Genomic DNA, 16018 nt, shown 5'->3' with positions numbered 1-16018 from the left:
TTTACTTTATGTAACTATTTTTGTGTGATTTAAGTGAATAATCTCTTAGTTCTCTAACTTAGTATAAAACTAACTAGTTATTTATAACTTTTTTTTCTCTTTTATCTATTTCTTTCGTAGTTTTAGCTCTTTCCAGATAAAACTGTTATACTCTACACATTTTGCAAATAATTTGACAGTGTTCAACGATCCTTAACAGTAGTTGTTAGTCTAAATCCTAAGTTGGGTGTTTTGTGCTATAGTTTCTTTTAATTACTTGTTTCTACTTTCATTATTATTATTATTATTGCTGTGTTATTATTTATTTTATGAGGATGTTGGCAATTGCAGTTTTAGTAGTAAAACAGTATATGTGTATGTTACTAGTTGTAGCAATAATTCCATAAAATATTTAGATAAACAAAATATCTTATCCGCTAGGTCTAGTTTGTGCTTTTTTTAATGTATGTATTGTTTAACAAGTAAATTCGCTTGCAGTATATGTCGAGGGCTGACTAATTTCTTTAAAGAAACGTAAATCTGATAAAAATGACATATTATTAAAAAGAAACAACTTAAAAAGTCATTTTTATAGTTTATATATATAATTACACATGTACAAATTTGTTAAATGCAAAGCCACACCATGAGCTATATTTGTTACACCCACCACAGGCATAAAAATCTTGTTTTTAGTACTATAAGCTTTCAAACTTACCTCTGAACCACTAGGGGAGGGCATAAAACCTTTTTGAGGGCGAACTCTACTCTAAATCACTACTCAAAATACATATATGTGTCGAGTTACATACGTAGCCTACTAAGTATTATGATATAATTGTTGAATTATATGCACAGCCTACTATGTATTGTGATATAACTGTTGAATTATGCGTAGCCTGTGTATTATGATATAAGTATTGAGTTATATCCGTAGCCTACTATGTGTTACTAAAACTTACTCATATTTTTTTTTCATTAAGTGAGACAAAAATTATATAGTAACATTTTGAATCCTGCTCTCCATCGATTCGAGAAGCTCAAGAGTCAACGGTGTGTGCTATTCACAAGTTGTCTTTCCTTTCATCTATCTCTCGAAAATTAAAGACGGCTGACGCAGATCGACGTATTCTGATTCACAAGTTAAAATACAATACATCTTATTTTTGGAGTAAACATCGCACGTTTTAAAATATATTTTCACCTTATTCAAATATTTTCTTTAAATGATATCATAAGATTATTAATGTGATTAAAATATGTTTGTTTTTCAGTAAACCACTTTTTACATTTTTTTTCTCTCTATCTCGCTTTTAGACAAAATACATAAGACACCAATCACTGTTCTTCCCTTGCATGACGTAATAGGATTGTGGTTCCAACAACGCCATCAAGGAATTAATAGTAGCAATGTAAATAGATCACAGAAATTGATTAAAGAGAATGAACTCATGATTATTGTTTATATAAATTAATATGAGATATGGTTTTATATCTTCTGGGAATTTAAATTCAAACAAATTTATTACACAGGAAATGTCACAAAGGGCAACGGTGTCGAATATTACTAACGGCTCGAATAGTGCGGCAGCAATAACGTTAGAAGAGAGTATCGCTCGGGAATATAGTTTAGCGGCAGCTTTTCACGATCATATATCTTGTACAAAAACATCGGAGATTTGCAGCTTTGTGGACCCACGAAATGAAAGGATGACACTTCCATGTGAAATTGACCATATTTATGCTAACTGTAGTGACATTAAAGGTCAAATTACACCTCGAGAAGATGAACCAGCTCAACGTTTGAAGGAAATGCTCCTGTTTCAGCTTGATTTGATACAGCATCAGCAAGAACAACTTTTCAAGAAAGATCAACAAATGTCGGCCATTAAACAAGAAAACGAATCTGTAAGCAAAAGAGACATTGCTAACAGCTAAATTAAAACGAAGTAATTTACCAAGAGAAATTTGTCACAAATTTAAATTTTAAATTAAAAAAATGGCGTATTCCGTCACCTTGTTTAAGACAATGACGTTATATTGACGTTTCCGTTTCTATGTAACGTAAGGTAGTGTTGCATTATTTATATACGAGAAAGATGGTCGGTAAGGGGTGTTTACTAAGCCTAAATAGGCTTAATAATAAAAGATCATTTTGGATTTTAAACTAGTGGTTAATAATTTACGTGTACGATAAGCTTAGTTGTACAGTTACTTTAGAGTATTAACATGGTTTTTTAAAAGGAAAGTTTGAATGCACAACAATTTTCGAAACTTAAAATAAAAGCTTAAAATTCATTTGAATGTTTCAATTGTTTAGCCTTCCTTACCTTTCGCACGAGGACTATAGCCTAGGCTAGTAATACTACTACTACCAGTACAACTAAACCGTGAGGTATATTTATTTTTAGACTCTTGAACACTTGCTATACTGAAAACAACACCCTAAAGCGTATTTTCTTTTAATTATGGAATATTTGTAACTGCAAGTAGTACTATTTTCATTTTTATATGTAATCAACAAAAACATATATTATGTATAGTGTAGACAAACGTAAGTCATTAATGTCATTAGTAAAATTAAGACAACTGTTTGGTTAACTCATTAATATTAATAATACTAATAGTATAAGCTTGGGTCACTAATTCACACTTTTTATATTTTTAGTTGCAAAAGAATGGAATTTTGATAAAACTGTTTTATCAGATTTCTCTTTTTAAAAATGGGAAAAAGTACGAAATATTTGTGGATTCATGTTTCTTTGTTGGCCAATAACAGAATGGTACTAACATTAGCATGAAATTAAATCTTTTAGTATAAAGAGGCATATAGTATGTGGAATTATATGGAAATTTAAGAATTGCAATGAAAGTATCATTGAATTTAGGCTTAATTTTTTACACTTGTAACTAAAACCAAAATAAAATATACTTAATTTTGATTGTGAGTGAAACCAATCTTCATCAGAAACATAAAACACAGTTACTCACATCAGTATAATTGACCCGCAAACAGCAGCCATCATCATTTAATACTCCCGCCTACAACATTCCTGCTGTTTAGGGGTTAAAAAATTAAAATTAAAAATAAAACTCATAATTAAAAAGTACCTTAACACTTCACGTAATGAAAAGTACTGACATACACTTTGATCATTTTTAAATTTCAAACATTCATGAAACATTAAAAATATTAACAGTTTTGTTCCCACTTTTGGCACAAGGGTATGTTATAAGAGCAGACTGTCCAAACTTGGAGGAATCTTTTTTGTTTTTGTAAAGCCCTCCTTCCTTGTGAAAATGACTGAAAACATCTCAGAGATTTTAGGCTAAATATAATCTACTCTTAAAGCATTGGTATCTTTGCAAACATGTTGCCAAAGTTTCAAGTGACATATGCAAACAAAGACAGACAGTGTAAACAAGATTGATAGGTTGGTTGAAACAAAGTAGTTAATGTTGATTGGTTAGTCACCCGTACATCAAACTTATACAACGACCACAATAACAATGGTTTTGATGTTAATTCTCATAAACTCTCCCTTGAAATCACTTTCATGAGCCTGAATTGTCTGTAGATGTGATGTATAAATCCCAATATGTGATTAGATTAGCCCAAGAGTTAGTAATCAGTGCTGTCTTCTAGACTCTCAATTCAAAATTAAGAAAAACCTGCAGACAGTCCTCTTACTTCTGGGCACTTTTTGTTTTTTTTTATGTATTTTCTTAAATTTTAGATTTTGTGTTAAGTTTATGGGCCAGTAACTCAAATGTGTATTTCATCGCAGTTGTTAAAACTAAGATTGTTTTTTAACCTTTACATGTTGGTAGTATTTGTCCTTAAAATGTAATTCACATTTTATTGATGTTAAAGACAAATATGTATTTATGAACTCTATTTTGGTACTGTCAAGTAGGTAGTTAAATTTTATTAATGAGCTGAATGTATGATTGCCATTTTTAGTTGCTGAGTTGTTATTATGTGTATTGCATAGATCAAACGTAATTACAATTACTTTATTGTCAAAGTGTTCATGGTATTTGTATTTAAACAGTCAGAGTTTGATTTTTTCTTTTAAAGTTGTTGGTCCATTTTTCAACCTTAATTTGTTTCCAGAAGTATTCAAACTTCAATGTATTCAAGTCAATGTATTCCAGTGACTTCTGGCTCATTGTTTGATGTTTTATAACCTTATGATATATTTTTAGTTATCATTTTTATGTTATTCACTTTGCTGTTATTTGTATTTATAGCTGAAATCCCGACTTGAGCGTATTGAGAGACGAATGTCTCTTTGGAAACAAAAGAGAGGAGAAAATACAGACACAGAATCTGTTGAAGGAATCAGTGTGATATCTAAAACATCAGACTGTTTGTCTAACTTATCACCAGTATCATCTTCCTTGAATGAAAATATAAAAGGGACATGTGGAAGAGATCAAACCAAAACTTATTCTAAAAGAGGACGAAAAAGGTAATTTTTATATGCTAGAAAATTTTCATAATATTTTTTATTTAAGTTTAAGTTTTCATAACACACCCTTTGCATACAATACAGCTTAAGCACTTTCATTAATTACTTGTAATACTCTGTTTTCAATCATATTTGATACATGGAAAATATACATGAGGAATGTGCTTTGTTGGCCAGTGTTGTCAATTCTCCTAAAGTGTGCGTGTTAAAGTAATTCTTTGGTCATGTGCATGATAATGAATTACTTTTCTCACAATATATTTTTGTAGTAGGTTGACAGACATTGTTATATAAGCACAGTGAATTGTTCTACATGTTTAGACAGAACTGTAGTCTGTCTTATAGAAGAAGACAGACCAACATTTCTTTTGAAACATGTAGTATGTTCCTGAAAAGTAAACCACTTCACTATGCTTATATATTTTTGTTTATTAGTTCACTATTATCTTAGCATAGTGTGCTTCTATTCAGAAGTATTGTATTGTAATGATGTCATAGTTTGTTCTGTACTTATACCTATGCCAACTTCCATAGTCTATAGTATGGCTCAATATTTTCTTTCATATTTTGTAAAGATCAGAGCTTCTCATGAGTAGGAGCTTCCATACAGTTACATCCTTTTCTTTCCCTTAATGCCACTCCTGTAGATACTGCTTTAGATAGATAAAGCAGTTTAAATGTGGGATATCTACAGTGTAATTCTGTAAAATATACATGTAGTAGTTCCTGATATTGCTTTCTTGAGGGAAACAAAATGTTAATTAAGCTGGTGTGAATTAAGTTGTGGACATATATGATATAATTAAGTTTTGTTGAGGCATTTTATGTCTGCATATGACTTTTATGTGTTAGCTCAAACTTTTCATTGAAATGTTAATTAATATTCTTACAATAATATTAGAAAAACTTACTCTCTAGATGGTAATAAAGAAATTTATTTTAATTTATGTTTCACTGTTGTGGCTAGAAGGATATAATAAATGAACTGGAATTCAAGAGAAAGGCCTTTTTTCTTAAGTAGTGCATGTGTTTGTCTACTTCTCAAATACTATCAGAATTTGCTAGAAAAGTCTTACTTTCCATTGTTTTTCTTTTAATTTTTCAAGTTGAATATTAGACATCTTTTTTCCCCTAGGAAATATCCAATACAACCACAAACAAACTCAACTAAGAAGATAACTTCTTCCCAGTCTTCTTTGATGAAAGACATAAATTTAAATCAAGAAACTAAAGCATCATCTGCATCAGAAAATGTATCTGGGATCTCAGTAACAGTCTCTTCACCTAGTTCATCATCATTCCATAAGAAATCTATCCCGTCCAGTGTGAGCATAAAGATTCAAGGAAGAGTGTACAGTAATCGCTCAAACAAAAGAGAAAGCATCTTGAGAACTAGTGACCTGTATTACCTTCCAATAGGAGAAACTTCACCAAAAGCAGTATCACAAACTTCTGTTAGCCAACAAGAAATTAATGGTTAGAAAAATTGATATCTATTGTTAAAAATATTTCATAGCACATCAACTTAACTACCTCAAACCATGAATATTTCATTTTCTTTTAGATAAACTTAGTTCTTTGATATTAATTTGTGTTTCTTTTCATAACATAACAGATAAAAACAGTCATCAGATATAAAAGATAGTATTTCAAAATGTATAACACAAATGCATTTTGACTTTGTTTTTTATTTTTGTATTTTTTAGTTCCAAAGTGGAAGTATCATCCATTGCCGAGTGCTTATCAGATGGAAGGAACAGAGGTATTTCTTGTGACTTTATTTTAGTGTTATACATTAGTGTGAAATGTGATAGATTGTTGAGAAGGGGTGAACTGAAATGTAGGAGGTGGTCTTTTTTCCAAACAAATTTAGATCTATAAGTATTATCCATTTTGGCAAATGGATACTAAAGTAAACTAATGGAGACTATGATTGTTATAAACAGGATTTTTTATTCCAAACATTTTGACTGCAAGTCTTCTGGAGACCGATCTTTTCTTTTGCACACACACAAAATTACCATATCTAAAGTGAAACTTGTAAAAATAAAGTATTCAAAAGTTGAAAGACAATTCTTAATTAACAAAAGAGTCAGGAGATAGTTGACATTTTAGAATATTGGGATGGTCATTTAACAGAACCCTAGCTATGCTCCTAGGAGAAATTAGTTTGTTTTCAAACTGTGTTTAAATCTTAGGTTCATTAAAGTAAATTTTAATAAATTTTCTGAGATGATTCCTAGACTTAGGTGTTACTTTCATTAGTGTAAGTTTACTTTTTTCTGCTGCAAGGAGGGCTGTGTGAAGTGAACAACATATTTTATCCATATGTATAAACAAAAAAAACATCTACAGATAAGTGCAATGAATCTGTTCTGTCCTCACCATCACATCTGTTGTAACAGTAGGCACATTTCTGTTGTTGAAAGTAACTCTGTAACTCTAAAAGACTTATAAGATCTTCATGTGCCAATTGTTTAACTCTGCATAATGTTATTTTATAGAAAATTTAATGAAGTTGTTTTTGTTGTAAGAACATGACTCTGTCTTATAAATGTACTTAACATACATCAAAGACAATATATCAGTAACACCAAAAGTGGGAGTAGGAGGGTTGTGAACCATCCATTAACGTGAACCTTGTTCTAAACAATCATGTCATACAATTTGATTGAGATTTATTCAGCAACCTAGTAGTAGTTAAATGACTGACAAACACACTTTTTATTTTGAACTTTATGTATATATACACATATATCAGGTTTTTTCAAAAGTAATCTTATTGGTATTTAAATTCTTAGATTATTAGGAATTTCAATTTTTAGCTATTAATAAAAACCTATACCACTTTGATGATCATAAGACCTTGTTTCCTGTTTCCTAAGTAAACTCCACTGTGTGCTTTTTTAAAGTGTTACAGCTGTTTTGTGGTAGACAAGAAGCATTTATTTTTATCATTTCACAGTTTCTGTGTTGTTAAAGTTAAATTTGATAAATAAGTGTTTAGCTATTTTTGTATTGCAAACCTTTCCTTTTAAAAAAAAACAAGAAGAAATTAATTCTTAAGAATTACTTTTATTACCTGTCAATAAAGTATAAGTTATAGTACTGGGAATAAACCCCTTTGAGGTTCTTGATGTTGAAAACTTTTGTCTGTTTCTTTCTCCACCTAATATTTTGGTTTCGGAAAAGTAAGAAACAAAGTTTCTTTCATACTTTTATCATTAGTAGAAATGGTAACTAATTATCGATTAATTCCCTTTTTGTTATAAGTTAGAAGAGCAATTTCTTGATTCATGTGTTCATCATTGTCACTTTTTAGAGCTACAGAGTTACTTTAAACAATAGAATTGTGCCCATTGTCACAACAGATGTGATGGTGAAGACAGAACAGATTCATTGCACTTGGTCATAGATGTTTTTTTTTGTTTATATGTATGGATATAATATGTGGTTCACTTGACATAGGTCTTGTTGTAGCAGAGAAAAAGTTCCTTATTTTCTTTTTCAAACAAAGAGCATGATATTCAGTAAAAGACAACATTATATGTGTGTATGACTTCAGCAACATTGAAAGATTTGACAGCAGAGGGTGTATGCTTTTATAAAGTAGGTTTTAATTATGCAGTTCACAAGAGAGCTGAAGAATAAACTGTGTTGTTAAAAATTATTATTATATTCTATTTGAAGTTGAAAAGGATTTAAAGATATTAGAGATTTTAAAAGCTTTATGATGCAAAATACTGATAAGTTTTTTTTTTTATTTAATATATCAGGTATACTTCAAGTATAATCCACAGACAACAAGTTTTTAATAATATGTTAAATAACTGGTAACAATTTTTTGTTTATGTTTATCAATACTAAATTTTAATATTTTTACATTTTATTGCTCTCCCTTTAAAAAAAAACAATCATGTCATTGAAATACCTATGGTATGATAATAGCTAATAAAATTACAAGGACATGTTCCATTCTAATTTTCTCATCAAAGTATAAAAATTAGTGCTAATTCTGAATCTGTAGCTGTTACATCCATTTGGTTCATAAATATTTCCATTATTCAAGAAATGAAATTAGTTGAGGAATATTTTTCTAGTTAAGTTGTTAACAGTTTGATTGTCTTTAAAAATTGTATCAGTACTTAAGTAAATGAAATATTATCTTATATAAATAACTGGAGTGAAACTTTCAAAACTCAACTAATAACCCACAGTCATCTAGAATATATCAACCTGATAACCTGAGCAAAGCTGGGTACTTATGGTAGTAATTATAAATAGTTAATGATTTGTCTAAATTAACAATGTTTACATCAAAAGTGGTTTAAAAGGCAGATTGTTGAAAAATTAAATTTTTAATTTTGTCACTGTGTTTAATATTCTATAATTATGTAAATTTTCTTTGATCTTTGACCCACACAGTTGCATTGTGAGCTGAATAGTGCTAGTTACAGTAATAATTGCTTAAATACATTTATTATGTGTGTGGGTATTTCATCATATGTTTCACTATTAAAATTTTAATTTCAAATATAATTTTAATTAACCAGTTTCAACATGTGAATGAATCATGGGAGGGCTTTTTTTATAGGTTTTGAGTATACATGTTTGATAGTTTTGATGTGACACAGTGAATTCACCAACTTTCTCTTGATAGTTGGTAATTTGATATGGCACAGTAAATTCACCTACCTTCCCTTGAAAGTTGGTAGTTTTGATGTGACACAGTGAATTCACTAACTTTTCCACAAAAGTCGATACTTTGATGTGACACAGTGAATTCATCAACTTTCCTGTGAAAGTTAATAGTTTTGATGTGACACACTGAACTCATCAACCTTCCCATGAAAGTGTATAGTTTTGGTGTAACACAGTGAATTTGCTAACATTCCCATGAAAATTGGTAGTTTTAATGTGACCCAGTGAATTCACCAACCTTCCCGTGAAATTTGATAGTTTTGATGTGACACTAAATTCTCAAACCTTCCAATGAAAGTTGTAGTTTTAAGAAAAGTATAAAGGTAAGAGGTTCTGATCAAAGGAACCTACTACATAGATCAGAACTAAAACTTAACCCAGTAAATAACATAACTGATTTAATATAGAGATATATCTGGGAATATACAGTACCAAAAAAATTTTAATTATTAAAATGCACTGATTTCTCAGTTTATGTTATGAATGGTTTTGTTTACAACTCCAGTAAAATTTCACTAGGTTCGATTGATGCAGGTTGGTTCTAACTCTGTATATAAGCTAACAATGCAAAATAATCTTTATAATAGTTCCAAATCTGTATATAAAGTAACAATATGAAATAACCTTTATAGTAGTTCTAAATCTGTATATAAGCTAACAATGCAAAATAATCTTTATAATAATTCCAAATATGTATATAAGTTAACAATAGAAAATAATCTTAATAATACTAAATCTGTATATAAGGTAACAATTGCAAAATAATCTTTGTAATAATTCTAAATCTGTATATAAGCTTACATTGCAAAATAATCTTAATAATATTTCTTAATCTGTATATAAGCTAACAATGCAAAATAATCTTTATAATAATTCTAAATATGTATATAAGCTAACAATAGAAAATAATCTTAATAATACTAAATCTGTATATAAGGTAACATTGCAAAATAATCTTTGTAATAATTCTAAATCTGTATATAAGCTAACATTCCAAAATAATCTTAATAATATTTCTAAATCTGTATGTAAGCTAACATTGCAAATTAATCTTAGTAATATTTCTAAATCTGTATATAAATTAACAATGCAAAATAATCTGTATGATAATTCTAAATCTGTATATAAGTTAACATGGAAAATAATCTTAATTATATTTCTAAATCTGTGTATAAGTTAACAATGCAAAATAATCTTTATGATAATCTAAATCTGTGTACAAGCTAACAATACAAAATAACTAAATATATATATTACGTTGATTGTTTTCCAAAGTTTATCAAAGGTATTTTCTTTTCTAAAAATGTTTTTCAGTAGCATGGTATTAAGTTTGCACTTTGACCCATACCCTTGCATAGAGAGTTAAATGAAACACAAGATGAAGTTTTTAAATGAAGTTGTTTCAATGTTTATTAGTAGCTGTGTGCATTTTGAAAAATCTCAAGAAATCACAAATATTCACTTGATGGTAAACAGATAGTTTTTACAAAATGTTATATATGAATTTTACTTTCACTTCACACTGTAATGTCAAAAAAACTTAAATTTTTTTGTTTGAATGTTTGTTGTAATTTAACATTTTTGATAATTTTAAGTATATAGTTAATAGTACCAACCTGAATTCACTAGTAATTGTTTTGGAGATAGGATATATTTCATTTTGACACACTTAAATTTCTCAAGGATAGTTTTTTAAAGATTTAATCAGTTTTCTCCAGGGATTAGCATATAAAAACAAAAAGGTTTATAAATTATTGGTAAATTTCATTTCACTTTTATTAGGGATGAGTACACAGGTACACAATACTCTCTGTATTAGTCAAAATTAAACTGAAATCAGTGTTCTAATTTTTGAAAAAGAATAGTTTTAATTTTCTGAAAATGTTTTATTTGTTTGAATTTTACATCAGTGTGATTGTTCTGCAATACTTAACAAATGGAAACTCAACACCTCAGTTTTGTCAAATCCTCTAGGATATTGAAGATGAGACATTTAACAAGAGACATTATAAACTTGAACAAGATGAAAAAAGGCGGAAGAAGTAAGCCAAGTTTCATAAAACATTTTTAAGTTATTTTTTTGTTTCTCTCAATTATTTTGTAAATTTTTGTATGTCTGTTGTTTTATTATTGCTAATAATTGATTCTTGCAACCAAATTAACATGTGAAAAAACTCCACTAATGGTAGTGTCACACATCCATGTGACTCATGTGACTCCATCTATGCAACTCTACCTAACTGTCACTTCTTGCTTGGTAGTGCTCTTGTTTAGATGTTTGGTTTGTGCTTTTTTAAGTTTTTTTTTTTTCTGTCAGTTTCCCTCACCAATATACTATTAGATTATTTGGAAAATTTGGAACATAACGGCAGATGTTTAGACTGTATCTCAAGAAGTAATACAGAAGAATAACAGTAAGTTTGTTAGTCAAAATAACCATCTAAGGAATCTATACACTTCTGATAAAGAGTAACAAGACTTTTTATTCCATCACGATAGAACTTAAAAATTCTGTGAAGGTATTCTCTGCTGCTTCTCAATTATGGAAGTGTTTAACTTTCAAAAAGTTGTCCAAATGTTTGAAAAAGAGGTAGTCTGTAGGTGAAAGATCTGGTGAGTAGGGTGGGTGAGCCAATACCTCATAATCCAATTTATTAAGCTTTTGGCAAGTGATTTGTTCAACGTGGTCAATCATTGTCATGAAATAAAATTGGCTGCTTATGGTTGAATAGTGGTGATGCTTTTTTACAGAACCTCCTATGTATTTCTTCTAATTGTTGACAATAAACGTCTGCAGTAATTCTCTTGCCCAGTTCAAAAAAGTTGTAATGAATAATGCTTTTTGTAAATCACAATACTGTGACCATAATTTTCTTTTGATGCAATTGTGGCTTTGAGAAGTGTTTAGGGGGCTCATCACAGTCAACCCAATATGCATATCACTTTCTGTTCTCATAATGTATCCTCTTTTCATCACAAATGATTAAACAATAAAGAAATGGGTTGTTTTTGTTGCATGCAAGAAGTGTCTCACTCAATACAAAATGGCAACTTTCCTGAGTTTACGGGGAACCCATCTGTCCATCTTTTTCACTTTTCAAGTTTTCTTAAGATGACTTGATATTGTAGAAATTGTCTAATTTCTTGAACAGTAAGTTGTGAATCTTCCTCAACTAATACTCTTAAATTCTCATTGTCAGCAGTGGAATGATACCCTCTACCCTTCTCATCTTGGAGACTGAAGTCTCCTTTTCTGAACTTTGAAAACCAATGGTGAACTGCTCTTTCAGAAATGGCTTCATCTCCCTATGTTTGGTTTATATTGTGAGTTGCCTGAGCAGCTCTTTCAGAAATGGCTTCATCTCCCCATGCTTGGTTTATATTGTGAGTTGCCTGAGCAGCACTATGACCAAGTTTGAATTCATGCAGAAAAATGACTCTTAAATGCATTTTTTCATCTGGACAAAAGGTCTCTAGAATATTGATAATGAACACTGTAAAAAAATGAATAACTGATGAGTAGATAACACATTCACGTTTCATGTAATATGCAAGTCATGACATAAAGCAATCCCTCTTTGCTACAGTGCACATTTTAATCCTTAAATGGCAATCATCATTAGTTGATGCTGCTCCTACAACATTCCTGCTGTTTAAGAGTTAAATTACAGAAGTGAAATTATTTTATTTTTCAACCTAGTTACAAAAAGTAATACTTCATAACAAATCATTTTGAATTATAGAATGCAGCATCTGTTAGGCCTACTTTATTTTTTTAGACGTTTTATACTATATTCTTTCTTTCTCCAAACATTATGTTTTATGGTGAGTATTTTTGTCTCTTTTAGTAAAAGGTAGTTGTATGCCTCACCTTTCATAGGTTTTAGTTACATTTACTTAGTCTACCATCAGGCAGTTTTCTTTTTAATTCAATGTACATAGAGCCTGTGTCATCTATATGGGGGGAGGGGCAGTCTCTGTTAATTCTATCCATTTTATCCCTCATCTGTTTTTCTAGCTTTGTCTTACCATGTCACCTCTCCTACAAGAAATGTCTGCCTTACACCTGTCTCTAGTGGATTTTTGTGGAATACCTCATTCTTTTTGTCTCCATTTTGGAGCATTTGCCATATTCAGTTTTTTTCCTTCCACACATGGTTTTTATTCTTTTGAGGTCTTCCAGAGTGGGATATTGTCTTGTACCATTTGTAATAGAGACTTACAGTTGAGTCTTTTTCTTCATCAGTCCATTTTTGGGGACTACCACTGTGCATGTAGCATCATGTGTGGCATCTGGGATGCTATATTATATTATTTTTTGGTGCTCTTTTGTTTCATTTTTAGTCATTGCCATCTTTATTCATGTTCCAGGTCTAGCACCTTCCTGTCCTCTGCCAGTCTTACCTACAGGTTTCTCCATTTATGGTGTATGCTCAATGTTGATTAAAGTTCTAGTTCGATCTGTTCCACTTCAATATTGCATTTTTTGGTTCATCCCCATTTCTAATACATAGTTCTTTATCACAACTGGATGGGAAATTTTTGCAGAATGAGAATGCTTATGGTACACTTTCTAAATTTTCTTTTCTTGGGATGCTATCTCAGGATGTGGTACCATTTTTATGCCTTGTCTTTTATTAAGGTCTCATTCTGTTTGTGTTTTGTCTATTGGTCTGTGTTTTATCCAACATCTTCACTTTGGGGTGGGGGTTTATTAATAACTATACTTGGACTTGGCATTAATTAGCTTCTGAACAGGGGTGGTCATAACATACCTGTCTGCTTCTTACACAAGCAGCTCAGGTGGAGTTGGTTGGATTTTCCAATTGGATAAGTTTTTTTCAGCTACTTAACTAACAATTTTGGTAATTTTATGAGAGTCATTCTCTTAAACAATCAACTCCATTGGGGTCATCCATTCTCCTCTTTGAATGCATTTGATGGAGCTTTCTGTTATCGAAGCCTTCACAGTTCACTGTCTTGCTGCTAAGTTTTAATGCATTGGAGGATGTAGCATCAGTGGAAGCATAGTCTCTTGCTAGGGTTCCTTTGGATTTATCTTTTAACCTTCTTCCTTCCCTCTTTGACTTTATGCATTGGTGGTTGAATATATCCCCATGTCATCAGGCTTATTGATTCTTTCCTCTCCTCCACATTTGTTTCTCTTCTTTGATGCTCATCTCCAAGGTTGGAGGGTATGGATCAATCAGCTTCAGGATAATGGTCTATGAATGTAAGGTGTTCCATTTTACCACCCTGGAACTTCTGGCAGTCCAACATGCTTTAGTTTACTCTCTTCCTCTTCTCTGGATTTGATGAATGAAATGTCATTCTGGCTAACAGATTGTGGTAGATTATATCACTTGCCAAGGGGGCACTCATTTTTGTTCTCTTTATGGTAGACAGTGGATCTCCTTTTTTGAAACCCTGTACTTGACTTACATCTTTGGGTATGTTGTGTTCCAAGTGCTTTTGTCATTGTCACAGATTACCTTTCCAGTCCCAACACAATTTCTCAGAGGGAGTGGCCTCTTGATCCTCAAATTTGACTCATTTCTCAATTTCAAGTTATCTCTCTTGTTTTTGGTCTGTGATTCATTATCATCCACTCATTCTGGGTGTCAATACATTCAGGTGTAATTAGATCCAGTTTATAATTCTAGTTTTTCTCATTCTGTCTGTCTTATACCTAATGTGATTTTTGCTCATTTGTATTATGCCGGGTCAGATCTTTCTAATTCTTTCTTCTTGCCCAACCCAGATCTGGTTTTCTTGGCTGTTTCAGCTCAAAATGTTGTTTTTGTTCTGAATCAGTTTTACTCACCTACACTTGGGGGTTCATGTGGAATATTCTTTTTGTCATTTAATTTCTTGCCATGTTTTATCTTTATTCTCATTTGGAACGAGATGACCTTTCCTGTCTCGTACATTCTCTTGATTGCTTCATTGCTTTCAGCACTTCTTTCTGTTGATTCCCTTTCCTGCAGTTTCCTAGCACCACTCTTCTACTTGTGATCTTTTATCCCTTCTTCCTGTTCCCATTGGGTTCAGCTAGTGATTCACTTGGCCTTTAACCCTTAAACAGCATCCATTATCTGTTGATGCTGCTACCTACAACATTCCCAATGTTAAAGGGTTGATTCCTTGTCTCCTTCTTCTCATAATCAATTTTTGGTGTCTTCACTTTATTCAGATCCTCCAGTGGCACAGTGGTATGTCTGCAGACTTTCAGTGCTAGTAACTGGGTTTTGATACCTGAGGTAGCCCATTGTGTAGCTTTGTGCTCAACCATACATAAATCACTCCATTCAGACACCTTACCTTTTACCTGCATCTCAACCCTGTTATCCATTAGAAGTACTTTGTCTGTTAAGCATTGGGGTCACACCTTGTATGTTCATCTCTCTTTATCTACTTTGAATAGCTGTTTCTTCCTCATTGGTGTGGCATCTTTCACTCTTTAGTGAAACTGTAACTGGGTAAGTTTTCTTTCTTTTGTTATATATGTTATTTTTCAGGGACCTGTCTCATGTTTTAACCACAATCCTGTTATGTGGCAAGTGGTGCCTTTAATCACTTAGAATTGTACTACAGCCCACACTGTAAGGCCATATTGACTTCACTTGTATACTTTCCATGGCCACAAAATGCACATTGTTCGTTACAATCACATAAACTAGAGATGGGATGCTCCATAATATTGCTCACCAGTTATTTCTTGTGATATCTTTGCTTCATAAGTATGCTCACTCTGGACATATTAATCTGCTGACTTCATGGGTAAAACAGAAGAGGATTACTGCTCATCCTTGCAGTTCCTTAGATTGAATAAATCAGGTTTGGTGTACTTTTCAGAATAAGGT

At 31.3% G+C, this 16018-nt stretch overlaps 1 protein-coding gene across 5 annotated transcripts in view; it reads left to right on the top strand.

Annotated features, from left to right (window-relative positions):
* Positions 1-1345: 1345 nt before the first annotated feature.
* msl-1 (male-specific lethal 1) overlaps positions 1346-16018 on the top strand; it is a 34371-nt gene continuing 19698 nt past the window's right edge. For 3 of the 5 annotated variants that reach the window (XR_013018256.1, XR_013018255.1, XM_076470067.1), the window contains exons 1-5: positions 1346-1887; positions 4234-4454; positions 5590-5930; positions 6161-6216; positions 11130-11197. Coding sequence is in view for 3 of the 5 variants with exons in the window: in XM_076470067.1 (XP_076326182.1) it covers positions 1456-1887; positions 4234-4454; positions 5590-5930; positions 6161-6216; positions 11130-11197 (1118 nt within the window). In the remaining 2 variants the exon portion in view is untranslated. Of the gene's footprint in view, positions 1888-2044; positions 2375-4233; positions 4455-5589; positions 5931-6160; positions 6217-11129; positions 11198-16018 lie in introns of those variants that run through there. The other 2 variants (XM_076470066.1, XM_076470068.1) reach the window with 2 other exon arrangements.

This window comes from Tachypleus tridentatus, chromosome 12 (genome assembly GCF_004210375.1).
Source record: "Tachypleus tridentatus isolate NWPU-2018 chromosome 12, ASM421037v1, whole genome shotgun sequence".
NCBI classification, from domain to species: Eukaryota; Metazoa; Arthropoda; class Merostomata; order Xiphosura; family Limulidae; genus Tachypleus; species Tachypleus tridentatus.
The sequence above is the reverse complement of the archived record's forward strand: the minus strand, read 5'-3'. Positions and strand labels throughout refer to the sequence as shown.